Below are 20,214 nucleotides of genomic sequence, written 5' to 3' on the forward strand. Positions count from 1 at the left end.
GGTAACGTAAAAGCTTTTAAGGGATCTTTCAAATCAATCTTTTATGAGAGCCATTTTGGTACAGTAGTTAAGGCATCAGGCAGGAAACTAGGAAACCGTGAGTACTGGCCCAAAGATGCTTTTTCTTTTTCTTGGTGTGTTCCTTCTTTGTGGATTTTGGGGAGTCCATATAGGCAGGTCAACTGGACAAGAAGGTCCAGTTGCTTGTGAAAAAGAAAAAGCATCTTTGGGATAGCTAATCTGGATGACTGAGAATCTTCATAGACATGAGTACTGGCCATGCCTTGGGCACAAAGCCAGCTGGGTGAGTTTGGGTCTGTCACTTTCTCTCAGCCCGAGGAAGGAGGCCGTTGGCAAACCTCTTCAGAAAAATTGTCTCTAGCCTCTGAAGACTGGACACAGTTGAACAGAAAAAAGCGATCTTGTAGGGATTGGTTGATGATCAGATTTCAAGAGTTCACAGAATACTAAGATAATTTATCAAAGCAATTTATCTTTTATTTGCTATTTTTTCCTAGTTACATTTCTATTTTTTTCATGTGCTATCAGTAACAAATCTAGACTGCATTAAAGCAAAAGGTTTTCATCAGCCAACCTTTTGTCAATTGTGTTTGCTTTTCCTAAAATTGGTTGAAATAATGATTGCTGTACTTAATATTCAGAAATTGCTATGTGATGCTAATTAAGACAATCTCAGGTGGAAATTCCCCTGGGATTTTGCAGATGGTATTTTGTTTATTGTTTCCTCTTGGCGGTGGAGTGTTTGTTTTTGTGAACTCTAAATACATTGTGTACAGACAGGTGTAGTCTACTGTGAATGATCATTATAGAGCTATCAGTTGATCAGGGAAAAGAAACCATGAATAGAAAGCAGGAGAGGCTGCATCACACAGTTATTTAAGTATTAATATTGAACCTTTTTTCCTCAGCAAACTGCAACTAATTGAAGTCCAGTGAAAATAAAGTCTTTTGTACGTTTGAAAAATGTAAATAAAGTGGGAAGTTAGTTTGGGTTTAGAATAATATAATGCATGGTTAAAAATTATTACAGGTTTTGTTAATGTTGAATTAAAATGTTGAAACACCTTTTGACACATATAGATCCATTTGTAGTTAAGTTATAATTAACTTGATCTAACTACAAGGTTTTTTTTTTAAAAAAAATAATTTATACGCTCATTCTTATGTTGTTATATATCTATGTCTTTTTATGCTGTTATTATATTCTGATGCTTTGCTACAGAAGCTTAATTGCACTACCAGATTTAATGTGCATTGTGCTCTTTTTAAGCAGTATTTTTTTCCTGAAACTAATTTTAATTTACTTTGGAATAAATTAATATATATTGTGAGCTTACATTTATTTTTATTTATTTTAAAATATTATTAAATACATTTACAAATTGTTAAAAGTTTACTGATACTAATAAAAATGATTAAATCTTCATCACTATGTACTATAAAGTAGTAAAATCAATTTCTGGAAAATCTTCTTTAGTATTCAATATGTCTCACCTAAGTAAACTTAAATTTTTTACCTGTTTTGGACCAGTTGATTTTGTATTGTTAGTTTTATTTTTAAAGGGCATTAATGAAAATGAAATGAAAATATTTAGAATGTTATTTTGTTATTTTTTTAACCCAAAATTGATGCTTTAAAGTTTATTTGTATATGTTGGCTTTATACTTGGTAGTATTGCAGGGGCAAAATTACCAGCACAAATATACAAATTATATTACATGACTATTTTTTTGATACATATTATTTCTTGTCCTAAATTGTGTTTGTTCTCCATAGGTGGCTGACTGCGCTTGGGATGAAACTGTGAAGATCTATTATCCATCTTCATTAGTAGTTCCTGCATAGAAAGATTTCTCAGTTGCAAAGAACTGATTTAGAAGAAATTATTTTTATTTTTCTTGGGCATCTGCCATATTATGCCTTACTAACAATATTAGATTTTAATATGAGCTTCATCGTTTCAAACATGTGATTAAGGACAGACACATATAACATCTTGCACTGAACCTGGACCGAATTAGCAAAATGATTACACGCTACGTGCAGAATATACAACAATTATGTAAATTATGAACAGGCATCCTAGTAACTTCAAAATGTTTTGGTCTCTAGCTTTTAACAGTCCAAATAGCATGATCATTGTCAAGAGTAGAAATTGTATTCCAAGACATCTGGAATTTTTACAACAGTATTTACAACAGTATTCCTGTTGTAAATATTAGGTACAATGTAGAAACTGTGTCTTATATCTAGAAGAATTAAAATACAAATTTTATTGCAGTTTAAGTATTCTCATTGTTGAGATGTAGAATTTATCATAAAACAGTGTATCAGCATTGAACTGAGTTCATTATGGAATTTCTCTGCAATAATGTATTATAATATAGGACGTAGTTACATAATTGATGGTTGTATAATCTGAGTTTTATCTTCCTTTTTGTTTGTAAGACAAATTCTATAATCATTTTCTTGACCAAATTTAGTACATTTTTTGATTCTGTTATTTTGAACTAAACTATGATTGAACTAAAATTACCAGCTCCTGAAGGAAAAAATGAACAGGATCTTAAGGCCAGAATCCAGAAAAACTAGAAGGAAGGGCCAAAATGCCTAAGACAAAAAAAAAACAGTTATCCAAATGGTATAGTTACTTTCTGTGTTTAGCATTTACTTGTTACAAAGTAATCCATTTAAACATTGTTAAACATTGTGCATATTTACTAATGAGAATAATTAAAACTAAGAGTTATCTGTTTAAAAAGTCATGACAGATGATTTAAATACCCCACAAAGCTATCTGTCAAATGAGCAAACTTAGCACCGATTAAGTATTGTCACAGTATGTCTTACAACAGTCAGCAAAACTATTTTGAAAAAGTTATCCATTGCATATTTTTCTTTTTTGTACTATGTAAAAAGTGAATGTTTATACTGACCAGCTTCTGACAACCTGATATCATCTAGTTGTGTTAGGATCTTACCAATACAGTTTCCCTCAGCCAGCCTACCAAAGATAGTGGGAAGTATAATAAAACTCACCTGGAAGATGCTAAGTTGTAGAAAGTCAACAAACATCTCCTAACAAGAACGTGCTGCTCTCTAGAGCTCAATCCAGTCTTATGTGAGGTATGGCAGTGAGCTTTAATGTATTTGTGTCCATCCCTATTAATGCAGTCTGGATTTCACCAACCATGTCCATTAAAAATATAATTGATACAAATGTGGGAGTAAAATTGGCTTTCATCTCCTTGATCAGAAATGAAGAAAAAGTCCAGGATTCCAAATGTGTAGTCTACTGGTGAGTTGTCATCTGTGCCAATTGTAACTAGTAGACTACTAGTTAGAATAGTTAGAATAGTCACAACATTTTCAGAACTCTGACTTCCCTTAACAAACTCTATTTTTTTCTCCACCAGTACTGTATACAGTAACATCAATTTTGTACATAGTTTTATCTGCAATGACCTTTTATGCTGCTCATTAGCCACTTTGAATAAAGTTAACGGGAAATTGTCTGGGCAGCCAGTTTGTCTGGAATAGAATTAAGTAGAGTTGAGTAGAGCTGAGATTCTATGCCTGTCCAGATAGTAGCATTGATCAGCGAGACCTTATTTCAGAGCTCTTAACACTGGGACAAGATTTTTCACCATATGACGTAGCTTGTTACGCAGTTTCTGCAGATCACAGAGAGAGCTTGCTGTTTTAAATACTTATATACATTTTTAAATCTGAGTGATTATAACTGATAACCTTTCATCCCTAGGAACAAATTTCAACAAATATTAACTGCTATAGAGACTTGTACTTTCCTTGCTTTGTTCAACTTTTAGTTTTCATTATTTGCCATCAATTGGTGTCAACCCTTAGCAACTATGTTGACCTTCACATCATAGGTGACCCTGATGAAATTATATATTCTTGATATATACTTGCTTGACCCTTTCAGAAATGCTCCTTTGCCCCAGTGGCACATCATATTGAGGGATGTGGCTTAGTTTACATATAAGTTTTCAAATAATAATTCATGTTTTTGGAGCGAGATTAAAAAAAGAATTACCGTACCAGTTTGTTTGTAGACTTGGTTTAACAGCTGATTCATTTTTTGACCCACAAGCATCCAACACATTTTGTTTATAATTATCATAAAGGATAGATAAAATATAAGTATTTCTAGAAACAAAATTCTACAAATAGTTAATATGCATGTAAGGATTAAAAAGGCACAATTTTCTTAAAAATTGTGTATAAATTTTATGTAATAAATGCTTTTGTGTTTTAAAAAAGACTGCAGGAGACTGAAGCATCACAAACCCTTGTAAATTTCTTCACCCAAGAAATTCCATAGAAAAATAAAACTATTGCCTGTAGCTATTATAATGCTCAAAGTAATAAATATACTACTTTGAAAATACACTACAACTACCTATTTCCAGTACAGTATTAATACCACTTCCTTTTATCTCTTTCTCAGGGACATTGTATAAACAAGATATTAGAGAAAATAGATTTAATGAAATTACTGGAAAAACAAAAATGTCAAGATTAAACCCTATCCAGGGGTGTCAAACTGCCGGCCCGTGGGCCAGTTGCATCATGAGGAGGCCGCGCCCACCCCAGCTCTGGCAATGCAAAACAAGTTGGTATTCGTCGCAACACGTCACGTGATGCGGCGAGTTTGACACCCGTGCTATAGACTAAGTGACTTAATCACGTTTAACAAATAATTTTTAAAAATTATACTACAAACATCTTGCAACATAACTTCACCAGCACCAGTTACAGTAAATCAACTTTTAATTCCTCAAGCGAGCATCATTCTTTTTTTCTTTTTTAATGCTGCAGCTTTTAAAGTTTCACTGCAGTATCTTCAGATCTTTCAGTAACATTCAAAAATAGATTTTAAGTCAACCCTGTAAGTCTATAATCCCATTTCATATTTTCCTCACTGCATGCCATGAGAATCTGAGATTTATATGGAACTATTCTGAATGTTTATTATCATAGTATGATTTTTTTTTTAAATTATCGTGAACACAGATTGAAGTTACCGTTCCTAGAGGATTAATTCATTTACCTCTTAGGCTGGAGTACTAACAACAAGATTTCACCATTATGAACAGTCACTGAACAATCTATAAGATCAAAGGTGTAGCATCTCGGTCTCCTAAATAAGCAATCCACGATCCAGTTAATTCCATATTTCAAGCTCCCTTCAGGGGATTAATGTTGGTTCGTAGTGCACTAGAATATATTTGCTCAACAATTTGTTGGTAAGACTTAATGGCCATGTTGACTTGATTTCTTCCAGGATGTTACTGCCTGCTGATCCTATCATTTCCCTAACCTGCTGCTGCCATCCAGTTATTATAGGATCACCACTCAGGCAGGCAACCAAGAAAGTACATTTAGAATGTGTATTTCCTGACTTTCCTCCAGAGAGCTCAAGAGAGTTATATGATTCTCTTCCCCACTCGCCCCCCCCTTTTTTTAGTTTAAGCTTAGTCATTATGTGGCAATCTAAACTGACGCTTGTGCATTTAGTGAAATCTCAGCAGTGCTTACAAGTTGTAATATCAAGCTCTAAATTCCCTCTAATTCTTTCTGTTAGCTAGTTGCTTTTTTAAAAATTATTATTAATTTTCACAGAAAATTCACCATCCTCAGCTCTACTTTTAAGGTACATTGAAATGACTTGGGTATAGAAATCACTGTAAAAGCCCCTTGCTTTGTGGGAAAAAAAATAATAATACAAAGATGTTCCACCTATTTCACACACGATCCAACATCTTTCATAACCAAAGCAGCATTCACTAAAATGACTTCATTCAGGGAAGGAACGAAAGAGGGAGAACCGCTGGTATGTCGATAGCTTTATACTGTATGTGCTGAAAGATGTAGTGCTGACAAAAACCTCCTCCCTGAATTTTCTTTATGCCTTTTTATGGGTAGATTTGATTTTTTTTTTACCTCTGCATATCTATTCGGTAGAGGGCTATTTTGAAAATGAAATGAGTCAAGCCTGGGGAAGTGTTGCATCCATCCATCCTCTCTTCTGTTATCTGATAGTAAAAAAAAGTCTTTAATGCAGGTGTTCTTTTTCTCTTAGGAATGCAAATTATTTGCCCAGAAATTTTTTTTCTATTTCTGACCTGTGGGTCGCAGGAAGAAGGGAGAGGGAAATCCAAAAAGAAAAAAACAAACAACCCCCCCACCCACCCCCCATCTGAGTAGCATAGAATGCAGGTTGGAGAGATGATAAAATTGGGCCCCTCTGTAAAAGGGCAAGGCTGGCAGGCTGATTGATTAGAATCACTAGACTGTAATAGGCTGTTGCAGGTCTAACTCTTAAGAATGAGAGGGAGGAAAAAAGAATTGCAAAGGAACAATGGTGGGAAATGACTGGCAATCTATAATGGTCTGTGGCCATTATAAATGATTGACTGATTGACAATGGCAATCCTTGTCCCACATTTTGTCAGTGTTGCTTTAAAAGAAGGATCTTTTCTTACCGCCCCAATAAAGATCTTTAATGCATATATGACTTTTATTGAATCAGTTCTAAAGTAGTGGAGGAATATACACTAGGCTTTTTTGACCACCATGCCCTCTTATGTTTAATTTTCTTTCTTCAAGATCACCATAAAATTGAGATTTCAGAAGAAGAAGAAAAAAAAAGATTAGCAGACCTTTCATTTGGCTCCTTAATGCATTTTAATAGCAACAATTTTGCTGGCATCATAGGGTCCTGTTTTCGTTCAAGCTGTTATCTTCTTTCTGCTGTATATGCCTCCATTTCGTAATTTGCAGCATTACTATAAAGTCTGACATAAACATGATATCCAGAAAATGCTTTAGGTATTTCTCTCAAACTAAGCAAAATAAATGGAAGCAAATAATCCCCCCCCCACCGAAAGGTAAAGCTTTGTTAAAAAATTATTTGTTATTTGTTAAAAAAAATAGTCCATATAGTTTCACATTTTAAGTGTTAAATGTAGCCTCTGCACCACCAGAATGAAAGGTAAAGCTAATAAGATTTAGAAATTCATTTAAGATAAAACAGTGAAAAACAATTTGAGTTTAAAAATCCAGTAAACACATCAGGATCCTTCAGCACAATTCTATGGGAGGAAAAATGGGATTAAAACACAACTTGAGCAAGTTGAGGCCATATAATTTTAATGTATTTATTTATTTGGCTAATAAACTTAAAAGGGCAATTGAAGCAAACAGCAATGACAAGAAATGACGTTCTAGATCTTAGGATAAATTACCATTGTCAAATCCCTATGGATTCTATCCAAGGCTTCTCAGCTTGGAACGTGTAATTGCTATAGGCACACACTGAATTGCTTTGCTGTGTTACAAAGAGTGCTAGTGGACTATAGTCCATGGTTTGGGAAAATGCTAGTTTGTGACATTTTACTTCTGCCCTTGGAGCCACCTTTTTGCAGAAGCTCTGCTGTACCTTCTAATTGAAATTAGGCCATTATCCTGCTCTCCTGCTATGCATTTCTTGGCTGCTGAGACAGAGTCTGGGTCAATGCAGACAGTCAGCCAAACTATGCAAAGGTAAGAAACAGGGTTGGCAATGAGACAGTATCCTGGTGCCTCATCTGAGGGCAGCAGGTACAGAGCAGGCTAGAAACCAGGATACTTAGGCATGAAAGCCAACTGGATGAACTCGGGCCAGTTATCCTCTCTTAGCCCAACCCACCTCACAGGATTGTTGTGGAGAAAATAGGAGGAAGAAGAAGGAGTGATAGGTAAACTCACACCACCCAAAGTTTTTTTTGTAAAAATATATATATATTAAAGGCGGGATAAAAACAAAACGAAAAATAAAAAAAGCAAGCTATATAGAACCTTAGGCTGCTCTCTATCACCAACCATCCTTTGGACACACAAGCACCGTGCAAAACAAACACTCTCTTGCCGTTTTTCTAAGAATGTCTCCAGGATATGATAGCCAAGCAGCATTATTAAACATCGAGTTGTATCTTTTATTTGTTAAAAAAAAGTCTTTGAAAATCATGTACAGCATGAAAATTGGTTGGTTGTACAAAATATATTGGTACCTATGGGAGCTGTATTCTTTTATGGGTTCTCCTTTAGATTGTCACCTGTGTTAATTTAGATCAGAGTTTCTTCAGCCTCAGCAACTTTTTAAGATATGTGGACTTCGACACCCAGGATTTCCCAGCCAGCATGCTAGCTGAGGAATTCTGGGAGTTGAAGTCCACACATCCTAAGGTTGCTGTGTTTGAGAAACACTGATCTTGATGAACACAAACTTTTTCCCCTTCCTTCCACTGTCATTCTATTCTCCACACCTATTCCCCACAAATTCTTGAATAGGCAAATAAGTAAAATGGACTAATCATCTGGGGTGGGGGGAAGGAATAGTCCATATAGTTTCACATTTTAGGTGTTAAATGTAGCCTCTGCACCACCAGAACGAAATGCAGCTTGATTCTTCAACTGTTTCTAATTTTATTGTAGAAAGAGATATGTTTTGTGTGTCTGTATGTGTAATATAAGGGAAGTGGTGGCTCAGTGGGTTAGGACGCTGAGCTTGTCGATCAGAAGGTCGGCAGTTTGGCGGGTAGCAGAGTGAGCGCCTGTTACTCGTCCCAGCTTCTGCCAACCTAGCAGTTCGAAAGCACATAAAAATGCAAGTAGAAAAATAGGGACCACTACAGTGGGAAGGTAACAGCGTTCCATGCACCTTTGGCATCTAGTTCTGCCAGCCAAATGACCACGGAGTCATCCTCGGACAAGCATTGGCTCTTCGGCTTTGAAACGGAGATGAGCACCGGCCCCTAGAGTCGGAAACGACTAGCACGCATGTGCGAGGGAACCTTTACCTTTACCTATGTGTAATATCCTGTCTGAGTCTGCCTGAATTCTATCTCTGGCTCTTCCCACTGTCCTTACACCTGTCCATCTCCTGGGCAGGGATGTGCAAAACCAATACCTTGCCTAATGCTCTCTGCAAGAAAGCAATTCAAGAGCTTTAGCAAGAGAGACCTACTCCTGCCTGCTGCCGAGGAGGCATTGTGAGGCAGCACAAAACAGACCAGAGAATGTCAAAAGGGGGTGGGAAAATGGGTCTCAGAATAGAACAGCATTTTGGACTTTGCCCAGCCCACTGCTGGTGTCCAAAAGTCCTTTCACCATTAAATCTGTACTGAGTCTTCCTCAAGACTGCTGTTTTGATCGGCTGTCTCCCTGATTTTAACATCTTTGGAGGTGACTGGACCTCTGCCCTTGCTGTCAAAGAACAACAGGATGTGAGGATGTGAAAGAAGAGCTCCTCTGTTCATGACGAAGGCCTCTAGTTCAATCAGAGACGGCCTCGGTAGCCCTCCCAAGACCAGTTGTAGGCAAGAAGAAGGGACTGTTGCCACATGCCTAATTCAATTGCGAGCTTCCCCGCAAGGCAGCACAAGTTGGGCTGCTGGAAGCACAAGGCTACGCTCGCCAGACTAACCTTTGATCATCTCCTGATCTGCTTGGGCAGCCAACCCCCTGCGCAATACCCCGGGAAACGGGAAAAGATCAGGTCAGCGCGTTGCCCACGAGAAAGGTCTCCCCGGGCTCCAGATAGTTGGCGAGGAATTGCGCTCGCAACAGATAGACACGTTGCAAAAGCGCAGGATTTCTTTTGAAGCCCCGAGGAAGAGCTTCACCGTCTAAGCCGGTAGCCACGCATTCGGCTTCTAGATCCATTCCACGTCGGCCCGCGAGCTCCTCCTTCCAGAAGAGCTAGCTTTGGCCAGCTTTGGCTGGGCCCCTTGGTCAAGGCAGCGGGTCCGTGTCCCAAGCCATCTCTTAGGCGGCTGGTAGAACTGTGTCTCCATTTCATTGGGGATGGGGCTTGGGGTGCTCCATGTGGCTTGGCCAACCTTTCCCAACCTTCTAGATGTCGCGGGCGACAATTCCCTGTATGGCTGCTGAAGAAGGCTATTTCTAGCCTTGTAAGTTATATCTGACTCCGGAGCGCGCCTTTCTGATTCGCTTCTTTTTTACTATTGGAATACGGTCGTTTCCCATCACTTCAGAGCAACTAATCTTTGCTCGCTCACTCCCTTCGCAGCCGTTTCTTCCCTTTTCGCCTGTTCCTTTCCTTCCTTCCCCACTTTTAAGTGGGAAGTTATTTCGAAGAGTAATTTGGAAACAGAGAGGGGGGTGGGGAGGAGAATATCCTGCATGCATAAAAGCACCGTTAAGATTTCCTTCTCGCGCGCTTCGGGTAGCTTCCTTGGTCGTGCTTGGCCCGAGCCTAATCCGGTTACTTCCCCTGCAAGGGTTAACTCTCCCCGCTACTTTCGAAGCACCTGTTTCTTTTAGCTTGCAGAAAACCGGCCAGACTCGGCTGGATCAATATTTGCATTTCCGTATAGGAAAACACTAACCCTAATTCATTTAATAAGGACGGTTGGCGATTCCATTAGCAAATTGTGCGCGGGAAAGCATCAGCTCTGAACCGGGTTTCCCAGCGTCGGTTTTCGCTTTGTTCGCAACCGTTCGCACGTGCGCGCGTTCCTGCGAGGGAGGGCGAAACGCGGGTGAGTGGCTTTGTTCCGACGAGACCGGCAAAGCAACCGACGAGTTTTGTGCATTAAAACCAACCAACCCACCCACCCACCCCAAAATCTTAACACGTGGAGAGAAGAGGTCACCCCCCCACCCTCAGACCTTTTAATCCAGCTCCACTCCTCCTCCTCTCCTTGCTTTTTTCTTCCAGGAACAAAGCAAGATCCGTGATTCATAATAGCCAGAACAAGCTCAGCGGGTCAAGTGGGAAACGTGGCCAATAACGCTCTTCCCATTGTCCCCATTTCATTAAGGTAATGGGAAGCGCCGGGGCACCCAGCCCCCCCTCTGCGTCAGCAACAGCAGCTGGGGGAGCTGGTAGGCTGCCGGTGGCCGAAGCTGCGGAGACATTTCCCAGAGGATCCTGGCCCCCCCCTTCCCCCCCCCGCCGCCCACCACGATTGATCACCGAGCGTCCCCCTTCCGCTGCTGCCTCTCCGCCGCCGACACGCGCGGCGCTCGGGGTGGCCGGCAAAGTTGTCTCTCGCTTCTTTCCGGCCGCTGCTTAGGCGGGGAGCCCCCTGGCAGCCCGGCGGCTGCCAGCCAGGAGAGGACCGAGGCTCCTTCCCGTGGCCGGCAGAGGCGGGAGCAAGGCGCCGACGGCAAGGAGCCGCTGGGTGGGCAGCATGCAGCTGTGCCGGGGCCGCGCGTTGGGCATCTCCGTGGCGGTGGCGCACGGGGTTTTCTCCGGCTCGCTCAACATCCTGCTGAAGTTTCTCCTCAACCGCTACCACTTCATCTTCCTGACGGTGCTGCAGTGCCTGACCAGCTCCACGGCGGCGCTCAGTCTGGAGGTGCTGCGGCGGCGGGGCGCCCTGGAGATGCCGCCCTTCAGCTTCAGCCTGGGACGCGCCTTCGCGGGGGCCACGCTCCTCTCCACCCTGCAGTCCAGCCTCACCCTCTGGTCCCTGCGCGGACTCAGCCTGCCCATGTATGTGGTCTTCAAGCGCTGCCTGCCCCTCGTCACCCTCCTCATCGGCGTCCTGGTGCTCAAGAACGGCGTCCCCTCCCTCGGGGTGTCGGTGGCCGTCCTGATCACCACCTGCGGGGCTGCTCTGGCAGGTGAGTGCGGGCCACAGCAAGAGGCTCCAGGCGGCTCCTCCTTGCACCCGGAATCTCGCAATGCCTGCTCAGTCCCCTTCTGCCCTGCCTCCTTCCCCTCACCGTTGCCCCTCCATAATCCCCCTTCCTGTCGTTCTTTTCATACTTGCTTCCCCCCCACACACACACACACAAACCTTGGCATGCACACACCTCACCTTCCATCTCATCTCTCTCAGCTCCACCTAGCACCCCCCACCCCCGCCCAATTCCCTCTTGGATCTTCATTTGCTTTGCCCTTCCCCTGCTCCCACCTGCTCCCATGTCCTGCTCCTTCCAGGTTTCCTTGGTTTATTATTATTATTATTATTATTATTATTATTATTATTATTATTATTATTATTATTATTATTATTATTATTATTATTATTATGCTCCTACGGGACTCTAGACCTACCACCACGTAGTAGTTGTGCTCAACAACAAATACTCTTCTTTCCCCATCCCGTTATTTTTTTTCCAGTCTGTCTTCTCATAGTTCCCATCTTTGCATCCTGATGTCCTTTCTTGTATGTTGTTTTCAATTCTCTCCCAGTCCTGTCAGGATAGGTGCTCTTTACACTCTACGTGTTTTAGTCCTTTTTCTCACCTAATTCCACCCCTCCCCCTCCCCCCCACATACACCCACACACACCTTACAGCCTCCGTTCTACACATTCTAAGGCTTTGACTACTACTTTGGGATGTGAAAAGCAAACCACCGAAGTCCTAACCTTTGCTTTCCCCCATCATGTCTTCTCCCAGGCTACATACAATTAACAGAGTCTTCTTTTTGCCTTCCCCCCCCCCCTATTCTGCTGGCAAGACTTCAGGTCTTCTGGTACTTGCCGCTTCCTAAGCATTGCACTACACATTAGAAGGCACAAATCTATGTGTCAGGAACCAAATGCATGGGGCAGGTATTCAGGCAATTCAGTTACTGGCTCCTGGCAAATATGGATGCTTACTATAAACAGCTGTGTGCACCAACCTAAAGGTAAAGTGCCTTCCCTCCTTCTGTAGCCTTAAATGTACCCTGGCTAAAAATGCAATAATGCACTGTGTGAAGTTGTCCATTTCTAACCTTAGTTTGCCTGTGCTACTTTCTGTCTTTGATTCCACCCCAGTTCACAGCACACTTCCTCTGTCTTCCAATGGTTAAAGTTTATGGGCTTCTCACGTGCTTTTTCTCCCATGATAAATGCTCCTTTACCCTTCAGCTTATGAAGGCTGAAGCAGTTTCATGTTTTTTTCCTGTGCACTAACAGGTATCTTTATCAACAAACAAAAATGTATACAGGTGGGTATGACAACTTTTAATTCATAACAAAATATACTTTTCCATATTCCCCACACATAATAGTAGCAGTTATGGATTATGGTGATTCTTATCCTTCATGGATGCTATTTTTGTACAGAAGAGCTGATACTTGAAGTGGTCCAGCTGTTTTTTCCCCCAATTCTGCTTTTTCCCCTTTTCAGTCTCCTGTTAGCTGCCTAACTTCTTCTGTCACATACAAGCTCTTGCCAAGGATGCAAAGAAACTCTTGTGAAAAGCTGCATCATGGGTCTCCTGGGCAGTCCCATTGCTTCTATAATCTATAATTAAAGTCTATTATTGTCACCTTAATAGAAGGGGGGCAGGGAGGAAGGAAATAATAATGATGATAATGATAATCATCATCATCATCATCATCAGTGGCATGACAAAGTAGCAGCAATGGTGCATTGGAAGATCTGCAAGAAATATCATTTGCCTGTAAGAAAGTCATAGAAAATGATAAAATTAAACTACTCTGGGACTTCAGAATTCAAACAGACAAGCACCTGCAACATAACACCCTGGACTTAACAATTGTCGATAAGAAAGACAAAAAAAGTCTGGATAGTGGACGTGGCAGTGCCTGGAGACAGCACAATAGACGAGAAAGAATTGGAGAAGATAACAAAATACAAAGACCTACAAATACAGTAGAAATAGAAAGACTGTGGCAAAGGCAAAAAAGGGTAGTACCAATAGTAATAGGCGCCTTGGGTGCAATCCCAAAACAACTGGAGCACCACTTGAACACCATTGGCATTGACAAATTTGCCATTAGTCAATTGCAAAAGGCCGCCTTACTAGGAACTGCTTCCATCCTGCGATGATATCTGTAATACCATCAAACATCCACATCTGCCTATCCCAGGTCCTTGGTAAGGACTCGATACATAGACAAAATGCCAAATCCAGTCTGAACATCTGGCTGACTGTGCGAATAATAATAAGTAAAGGTAAAGGTTCCCCCGCACATGCGTGCTAGTCGTTTCCGACTCTAGGGGCCGGTGCTCATCTCCGTTTCAAAGCCGAAGAGCCAGCACTTGTCCGAGGACGTCTCCGTGGTCATGTGGCTGGCATGACTAGACGCCAAAGGCGCACGGAATGCTGTTACCTTCCCACCAGAGTGGTCCCTATTTTTCTACTTGCATTTTTACGTGCTTTCGAACTGCTAGGTTGGCAGAAGCTGGGACGAGTAACAGGCACTCACTCTGCTACGCGGCACTCGGGATTCGACCCGCCAAACTGCCGACCTTCCGATCGACAAGCTCAGCGTCCTAACCCACTGAGCCACCGCGTCCCTTCAAATAATAATAATAATAATAATAATAATAATAATAATAATAATAATAATAATAATAGAGTTGGAAGGGACATCTAGTCCAACCCCTTGCTCAGGCAGGAAACCTTATACCATTTCAGACAAATGGCTGGCCAGTCTCTTCTTAAAAACTTCCAGTATTGGAGCATTCACAGCTTCTGGAGGCAGGTTGTTTCACTGATTAATTGTTCTAACTGTCAGGAAGTTTCTCCTTAGTTCTAGGTTGCTTCTCTCCTTGGTTATTTTCCATCCATTGCTTCTTGTCCTGCCTTTGGGCGCTTTGGAGAATAGCTTGACTGCATCTTCTAGTAATTGGGTTACCAGAGTTTCTGGTGTGCTTTTGTGTAGTGTGGGGGTGAGCAATGTTAAAATCTTGTGTTGATGGCCCATTGCTTTCAGGTAGATATAAAAAATGAGTTGAATATAAATGAATAAAATGTTCATGCAGTTCTAAGTGACATCCTCTTGTGATTATTATCATTATTAAAAGAGGGTTCATATTTATTTTCTACTGGGGAAACAAGATTTCTGCTTTGCCCAGAAAATTGTGAAAAGTTGATCATTAACAACCAACTATACACGCACCCTGTAAAAAGATCTGACTACATTCTGAAGTAACAATAGTGAACAACTACATTTTCACATAAGTTTCTATGACACAAGGTCTTTGTAAATATTAAGATCGAGTCTACATGCTCTCAGTGGCATTGTTTTCACAACTGTTCTAAAAGAATGTTATTTTAATTTATTTGTATTTTTTAAAAAAATAAGAAAAGGAAAGAGACAAAAGAGATTATTTTTATTTTTGAAGCTCTTTTTATGCTTAGGGATTTTTATTTTATATTTTTTGGATGTGTTATCTACGGATATACTGCTATGCTTCCATAGAAATATCCATCAATGAGAACTATTTGAAATAGCTCTCTAGATACAATTGTGAACATCTCTTTGTATTACTGAGATTATCCATGCTGTCTTTTTATATATATTTTTTCTATACAGCAATAGCAAAAATGTCCTGATTTCGCCTCTAACTTTGATTCTGTCTCTCTAGTTCGATAATTCGACCAAATGAAGAGAGTGGAACCTTGCCACTTCAAGAAAATTCTGCTCACTCCTATGCTTTAATTCTTAATTACAGGCATAGGAACATAATAGCCATGTTGGATCAGATCGAAGAGCCAATCTGGTCCACAATTCTGTTTCCATAGTAGCCAACCAGCTGCTTCTGGGGCCATCTCAAATAGGACATGTGGCCAATAGTCCCCTCTTGTTATTTCTTAGCAGCTGGTATTCAGAAATGCTGCCTCTGATACGAAAAGCACTTTATAGTAATTATGACTAAAGCTATCTTAGTTATTCTATAGTTATTTTTGATTGATTTTAAGCAGCTTTTTAAAAACATCACTCCCTCTTCCTGAATTTTTCCATTGTTTTTAATATTGAACATTAAAGCAATGGTGTCTGATTAGTTTCGGATTTGAATTATTATTGTTATTATTGACTGAGAACAACAGAGAAAATTGTATGTCTTAAATTTGACTAATCCCCCCCAAAAGAGAGAGGATCATCTTTGCATCTTATTGTAGTTTAACTTTGGAAAGTTGATGAAATTCTCCCCTTTATCTGACCTGAATTTCTCAGTATTTTCTTCCATTGGATAACACCACACTCATTAAATGAGAGAGAAAAAATAATCCTCATTATGCAGAAACTCCTATGTTGAATTTTCCTGCAAATCATTGGAACAGTAAAATTAATTAAAGATAATCTTAAGCAATACTTGTGAAATTTGTACAGATAAGCTTTGCCTGATTCTGGGCTTCCAACAATGCTTTAAGGGTATTATCCCCAAAAGTTGGACTAAGGCATGGTTCTTCAAATATGGCCCTTTTATGACTTGTGGACTTCAACTCCCAGAATTCCTCAGCCAGGCACGCTACTAAGGTAAAATGCAAAAATAATAATAATACCCACAATACTAACCCTAATCCAGGCAGTCACTGCTGTGCCTCGATCTAACATTCTTAAACCATACATAGTTTACCACTCAAAATAAATCCTAATTATTATTAGCTCTGCAAGATTAAATTATCTGTCTAAGAATGGACTCAGGTTCAAAATCTGGTTTCTATAATTGATGATGGTGCTCATCTATTCATTTTTGAATTTGAACCAGTCCAGTGCTGACAGGTGTGCAAGAGAGTTGTTCATTTTGGATTCTCTTTATTCATGCTATATCTTATTTCAGGTTATCGTAGATAAACTTGATGAATGGTTGTCAGTAAGTAGAATTAGATTAGATGGTTTTGTTATCCTATAGATCTTTTCAACAAACATTTCCATTATCACTGCTCTTTGCAGTGGCTATGTTGACTAAGAATGTTTGGAACTATAATCACCAAAGAAAGTTTTACTGCCTTTCCTGAAACATTCATAAATCAATTCAGGAATGTAAGTGTTTCTTTATCAGATTTGTTCAAAACTTTCCTAGTTCAACTTTTTTCCCAACATTGGCCAGATATGATTATTTACAAGCAGCTCCCAAGTAAATTGATGATAGCAGTTTAATCCATGTATCCTAAAATGCTTGTCCCCAGTATGTAGCCCATTAAAGCCTTCTATTGATGTAGTTCATATAACAGAGACAACGTATATTTCAAGGGTATGTAAATTGTCTCTCTCTTTCTTTCAAAATTGGCAGGTGCTGGTGATCTGACTGGTGATCCCATTGGGTATGTGACTGGAGTTCTGGCTGTGTTGGTACATGCAGGATATTTGGTTGTGATTCAAAAGATGAGTGCAGATAGTGACTACGGGCCTCTGACAGCCCAGTATGCCATTGCAGTTTCAGCCACACCTTTTCTCATCTTATTCACCTTTGTCAGCGTGGAAGCTATCAATATCTGGTCATTCCCAGGGTGGAAAGATCCCCTCATGACATTCATCTTTTTTTCCTGTGTCTTATTGGGCTGTGCCATGAATTTCACAACCCTTCACTGCACGTACATTAACTCAGCTGTTACCACTAGTTTTGTTGGCGTTGTGAAGAGCATTGCAACCATCACGGTTGGTATGGTAGCATTCAATGATGTGGAGCCAACGAAGCTGTTTATAGCAGGCGTGGTGGTAAACACCGTAGGATCCATCACGTATTGTGTGGTCAAGTTTATTGAGACAAGAAAACAGAGTAATTATGAAGATCTGGAAGAGGAACTTAGAGAAGAAGAGAAGAAAGACTATGATGGAGGCCAACCACCCTTTTCAATGGAGGAGATGCCCAAGGAGGCAGTATCTGGAGATCCAATAATAGAGGAGTCAGCAGATGAAAAGAAACAGCATAGCACAGAAGAGATGGGCAGCGCTGGAGAAGAAGGAAATGCTACTGTTGTTCCAATAGATGGTAGTACTGAAGAACTTAACAGAAACTCACTAAAGAATGCCTATCTTGGAATATGGAGGTTAATTAGGGGGGCCAATTATGCAAAGAAAGATTATCTAGTAGAAAATGAAGAGTTACCAAGTCCTTGAAGAATAATTCTGTAATTCTAATCAAGAATCAGTGTCTTTTATTCCTTGTGGTGGGAATATGGACCAACAAATGCTTTCATACATTCATAAAAAAAGCTTAATGGTTTAATGGGGAAATGTTACCTCATTCTAATTAAACAAAAGCACCAGGTTCATGCTTAGATTCAGTGAATTTTCATTTTTCAGGGTACATACCTTTGATTTCAGATCAGGACCAATAAAGCAGACATCTTATACTGGAAATCCTAGTTTTATATCCACAGAAGTCAGCTGTATAAGATTTACAGGTTCCTCCATGAATGCTTCTAGAAGCCTTAATATAATTATTCCAAAATGTTTAATGCCATAAACAAAAGCTAAAGTTATTGTTTCTAAAGTAGTGCAAAAGAAGAAAATACTAGATTTCATGTGAACTGTAAGTTAAACAAGTGGGAAATGGGGAAAAAAATAACTGCCAGAAATGGATAGATGTACATATTATTGAGGATTTGTGAGCTATCATTACCACAAATGAATGAAAGTCAAATCATAAGATTCTGCTGAAAATTCTATACCATCCATTTTAAATTCTACCTCTCTAAAATTGATTAAATATTTGTGAATATAAGCATACATAAAGAAGCATATTTATTACCACAGAGTGTATAGACTGAGGTACAAGTCTTCTGAACTTGGAGGTTGCATCTAGTGGTGTCCTGCTAAATATATGTAATGTCTTTTAGATCAGGGCTTTTCAACCTTTTCACCGATTGTACCACTTTTAAGATATGGCAATATCTGAGTACCACCAGTCGCCTAGCAGGGTGTCAAAAACTTAATGACCAAAAAGAAAGGAAAAAAGTGATAAAGTACAGGTAGTCCTTGACTTACAACAGTTCGCTTAGTGACTGAAGTTACAACAGCACTGAAAAAAGTGAGTTATAGCCATTTTTCACACTTATGACCATTGCAGCATCCTCAGGGTCACGTGATTTACATTTGGATGCTTTGCATCTGATTCATATTTATGTTGGTCGCAATGTTTTGGGGCCACGTGATCCCCTTTTGCAACCTTCAGACAAGCAAAGTCAATGGGGAAACTAGATTCACTTAAGAACTGTGTTACTAATTTAACAACGGCAGTGATTCACTTAACAAATGTGGCAAGAAAAGTCATAAAATGGGACAAAACTCATTTAACTAATTGTTCACTTAGCAACATAAATTTTGGGCTGAATTGTGGTTGTAGGTTGAGGACTATCTGTACACCCAATCCCCTTCTCTCGTAGTTGTCTGAAAGGTTGTCTCTCCTCTTTCCGTCTCTCTTTCTCTGTCCCTTTCTCTTTCCCCGTTGTCTTTCCTCTTCCTTTCCTGCCAAAGCCTCCTCCTTTTATATCCTCTCCTCTCTCGTCTCTCCCCTTCTCCTTTTCTCTTTGGTGCAGCTCCAGCAGACTCCTCTCCCCAGAGCTGCACGCTGTTCCTGGAAGCGCCAATCAGCTTGAGCCCTGCGCCAATCCTGAGTGCTTAGCAGAGCCTTGGCAACATTGCAGCTCCAGCTGACTCTCCCACAGGCCTGTGTGATGCTGCCACCAGTTCAACTCATTCCCCCACTACACTTTTACACTTTTTTTAATACTTTTTTTTTAACGGTGCTTTTCAACCCTTCTCACGAGTACCACCCGAGAGATGCCAAAGTACCACCAGTGGTATTTGTTCCATGGGTTGAAAAGCACTCTTAATCAGCTCTTGTATTAATGAATTATATATGTGGATGGAATTCTTATTGTTTTACATAAGATACATTTGTCCTTTTGGACTCCATGGAATCCTCTGGGCTGGGCTGCCAAATCAATTGGTGTCTTCACACGCCTGTGATAAGTAGGGAAGCTCTGATTACAAGAAAGAAAAGTATCTACTGTGGCTCAAAATACTGAGTACACAGAATTCTCAATCCTATCAAGGTATAGTTAGAACCAGCCTCCCCACCAGGGGGCACTATAGAGGGGGAAGAGGTGAGGGACTTGAGCAGGTATCTTTTCTGCCTCTCTACTGCCACTGTCTGTCTGCTCAGTCTGCTTCTCCTCAACAAACTGATGACCTGATCTAGTTCAGCCAAAACTGAGCAATTTGCAGTTTAAGAAAAATCTATCCATCTATCTATTGATTGAGTGGTTTCCAGAAAGAAAGCAGAAGAGTAATCCTAGGTTGCGGTTGACTCAAGGGCTGTATCTTGAACTGTTACTGAGCAACAGACAGCTGTTAGTACTTCTAGTGTAGGGTATGCACTGGAGGGAGAAAATTCGCAGCCCGAATTGGCAGAGTTGGTAAAAATAGCCCTAATCATTCCTGTAACATTTCGTACATCAG

At 40.3% G+C, this 20,214-nt stretch overlaps 2 protein-coding genes across 2 annotated transcripts in view; both read left to right on the forward strand.

Annotated features, from left to right (window-relative positions):
• PEX7 (peroxisomal biogenesis factor 7) overlaps positions 1-4,083 on the forward strand; it is a 66,205-nt gene extending 62,122 nt beyond the window's left edge. Inside the window, exon 10 of the mRNA XM_083368475.1 lies at positions 1,799-4,083. Coding sequence (XP_083224601.1) covers positions 1,799-1,867 — 69 coding nt within the window. The 3' untranslated portion in view covers positions 1,868-4,083. The remainder of the gene's footprint in view (positions 1-1,798) is intronic.
• A 7,161-nt stretch (positions 4,084-11,244) lies between these two features.
• Positions 11,245-17,868, forward strand: SLC35D3 (solute carrier family 35 member D3; the record flags this gene model as incomplete). The annotated part of the gene is made up of 2 exons (XM_083358318.1): positions 11,245-11,680; positions 17,042-17,868. 2 exons carry the CDS (start codon positions 11,245-11,247, stop codon positions 17,866-17,868), a joined length of 1,263 nt encoding a protein of 420 aa, XP_083214444.1.
• Between the last annotated feature and the right edge of the window lie 2,346 nt (positions 17,869-20,214).

Source organism: Vipera ursinii (assembly GCF_947247035.1).
Source record: "Vipera ursinii genome assembly, chromosome: 1".
NCBI lineage: Eukaryota > Metazoa > Chordata > Lepidosauria > Squamata > Viperidae > Vipera > Vipera ursinii.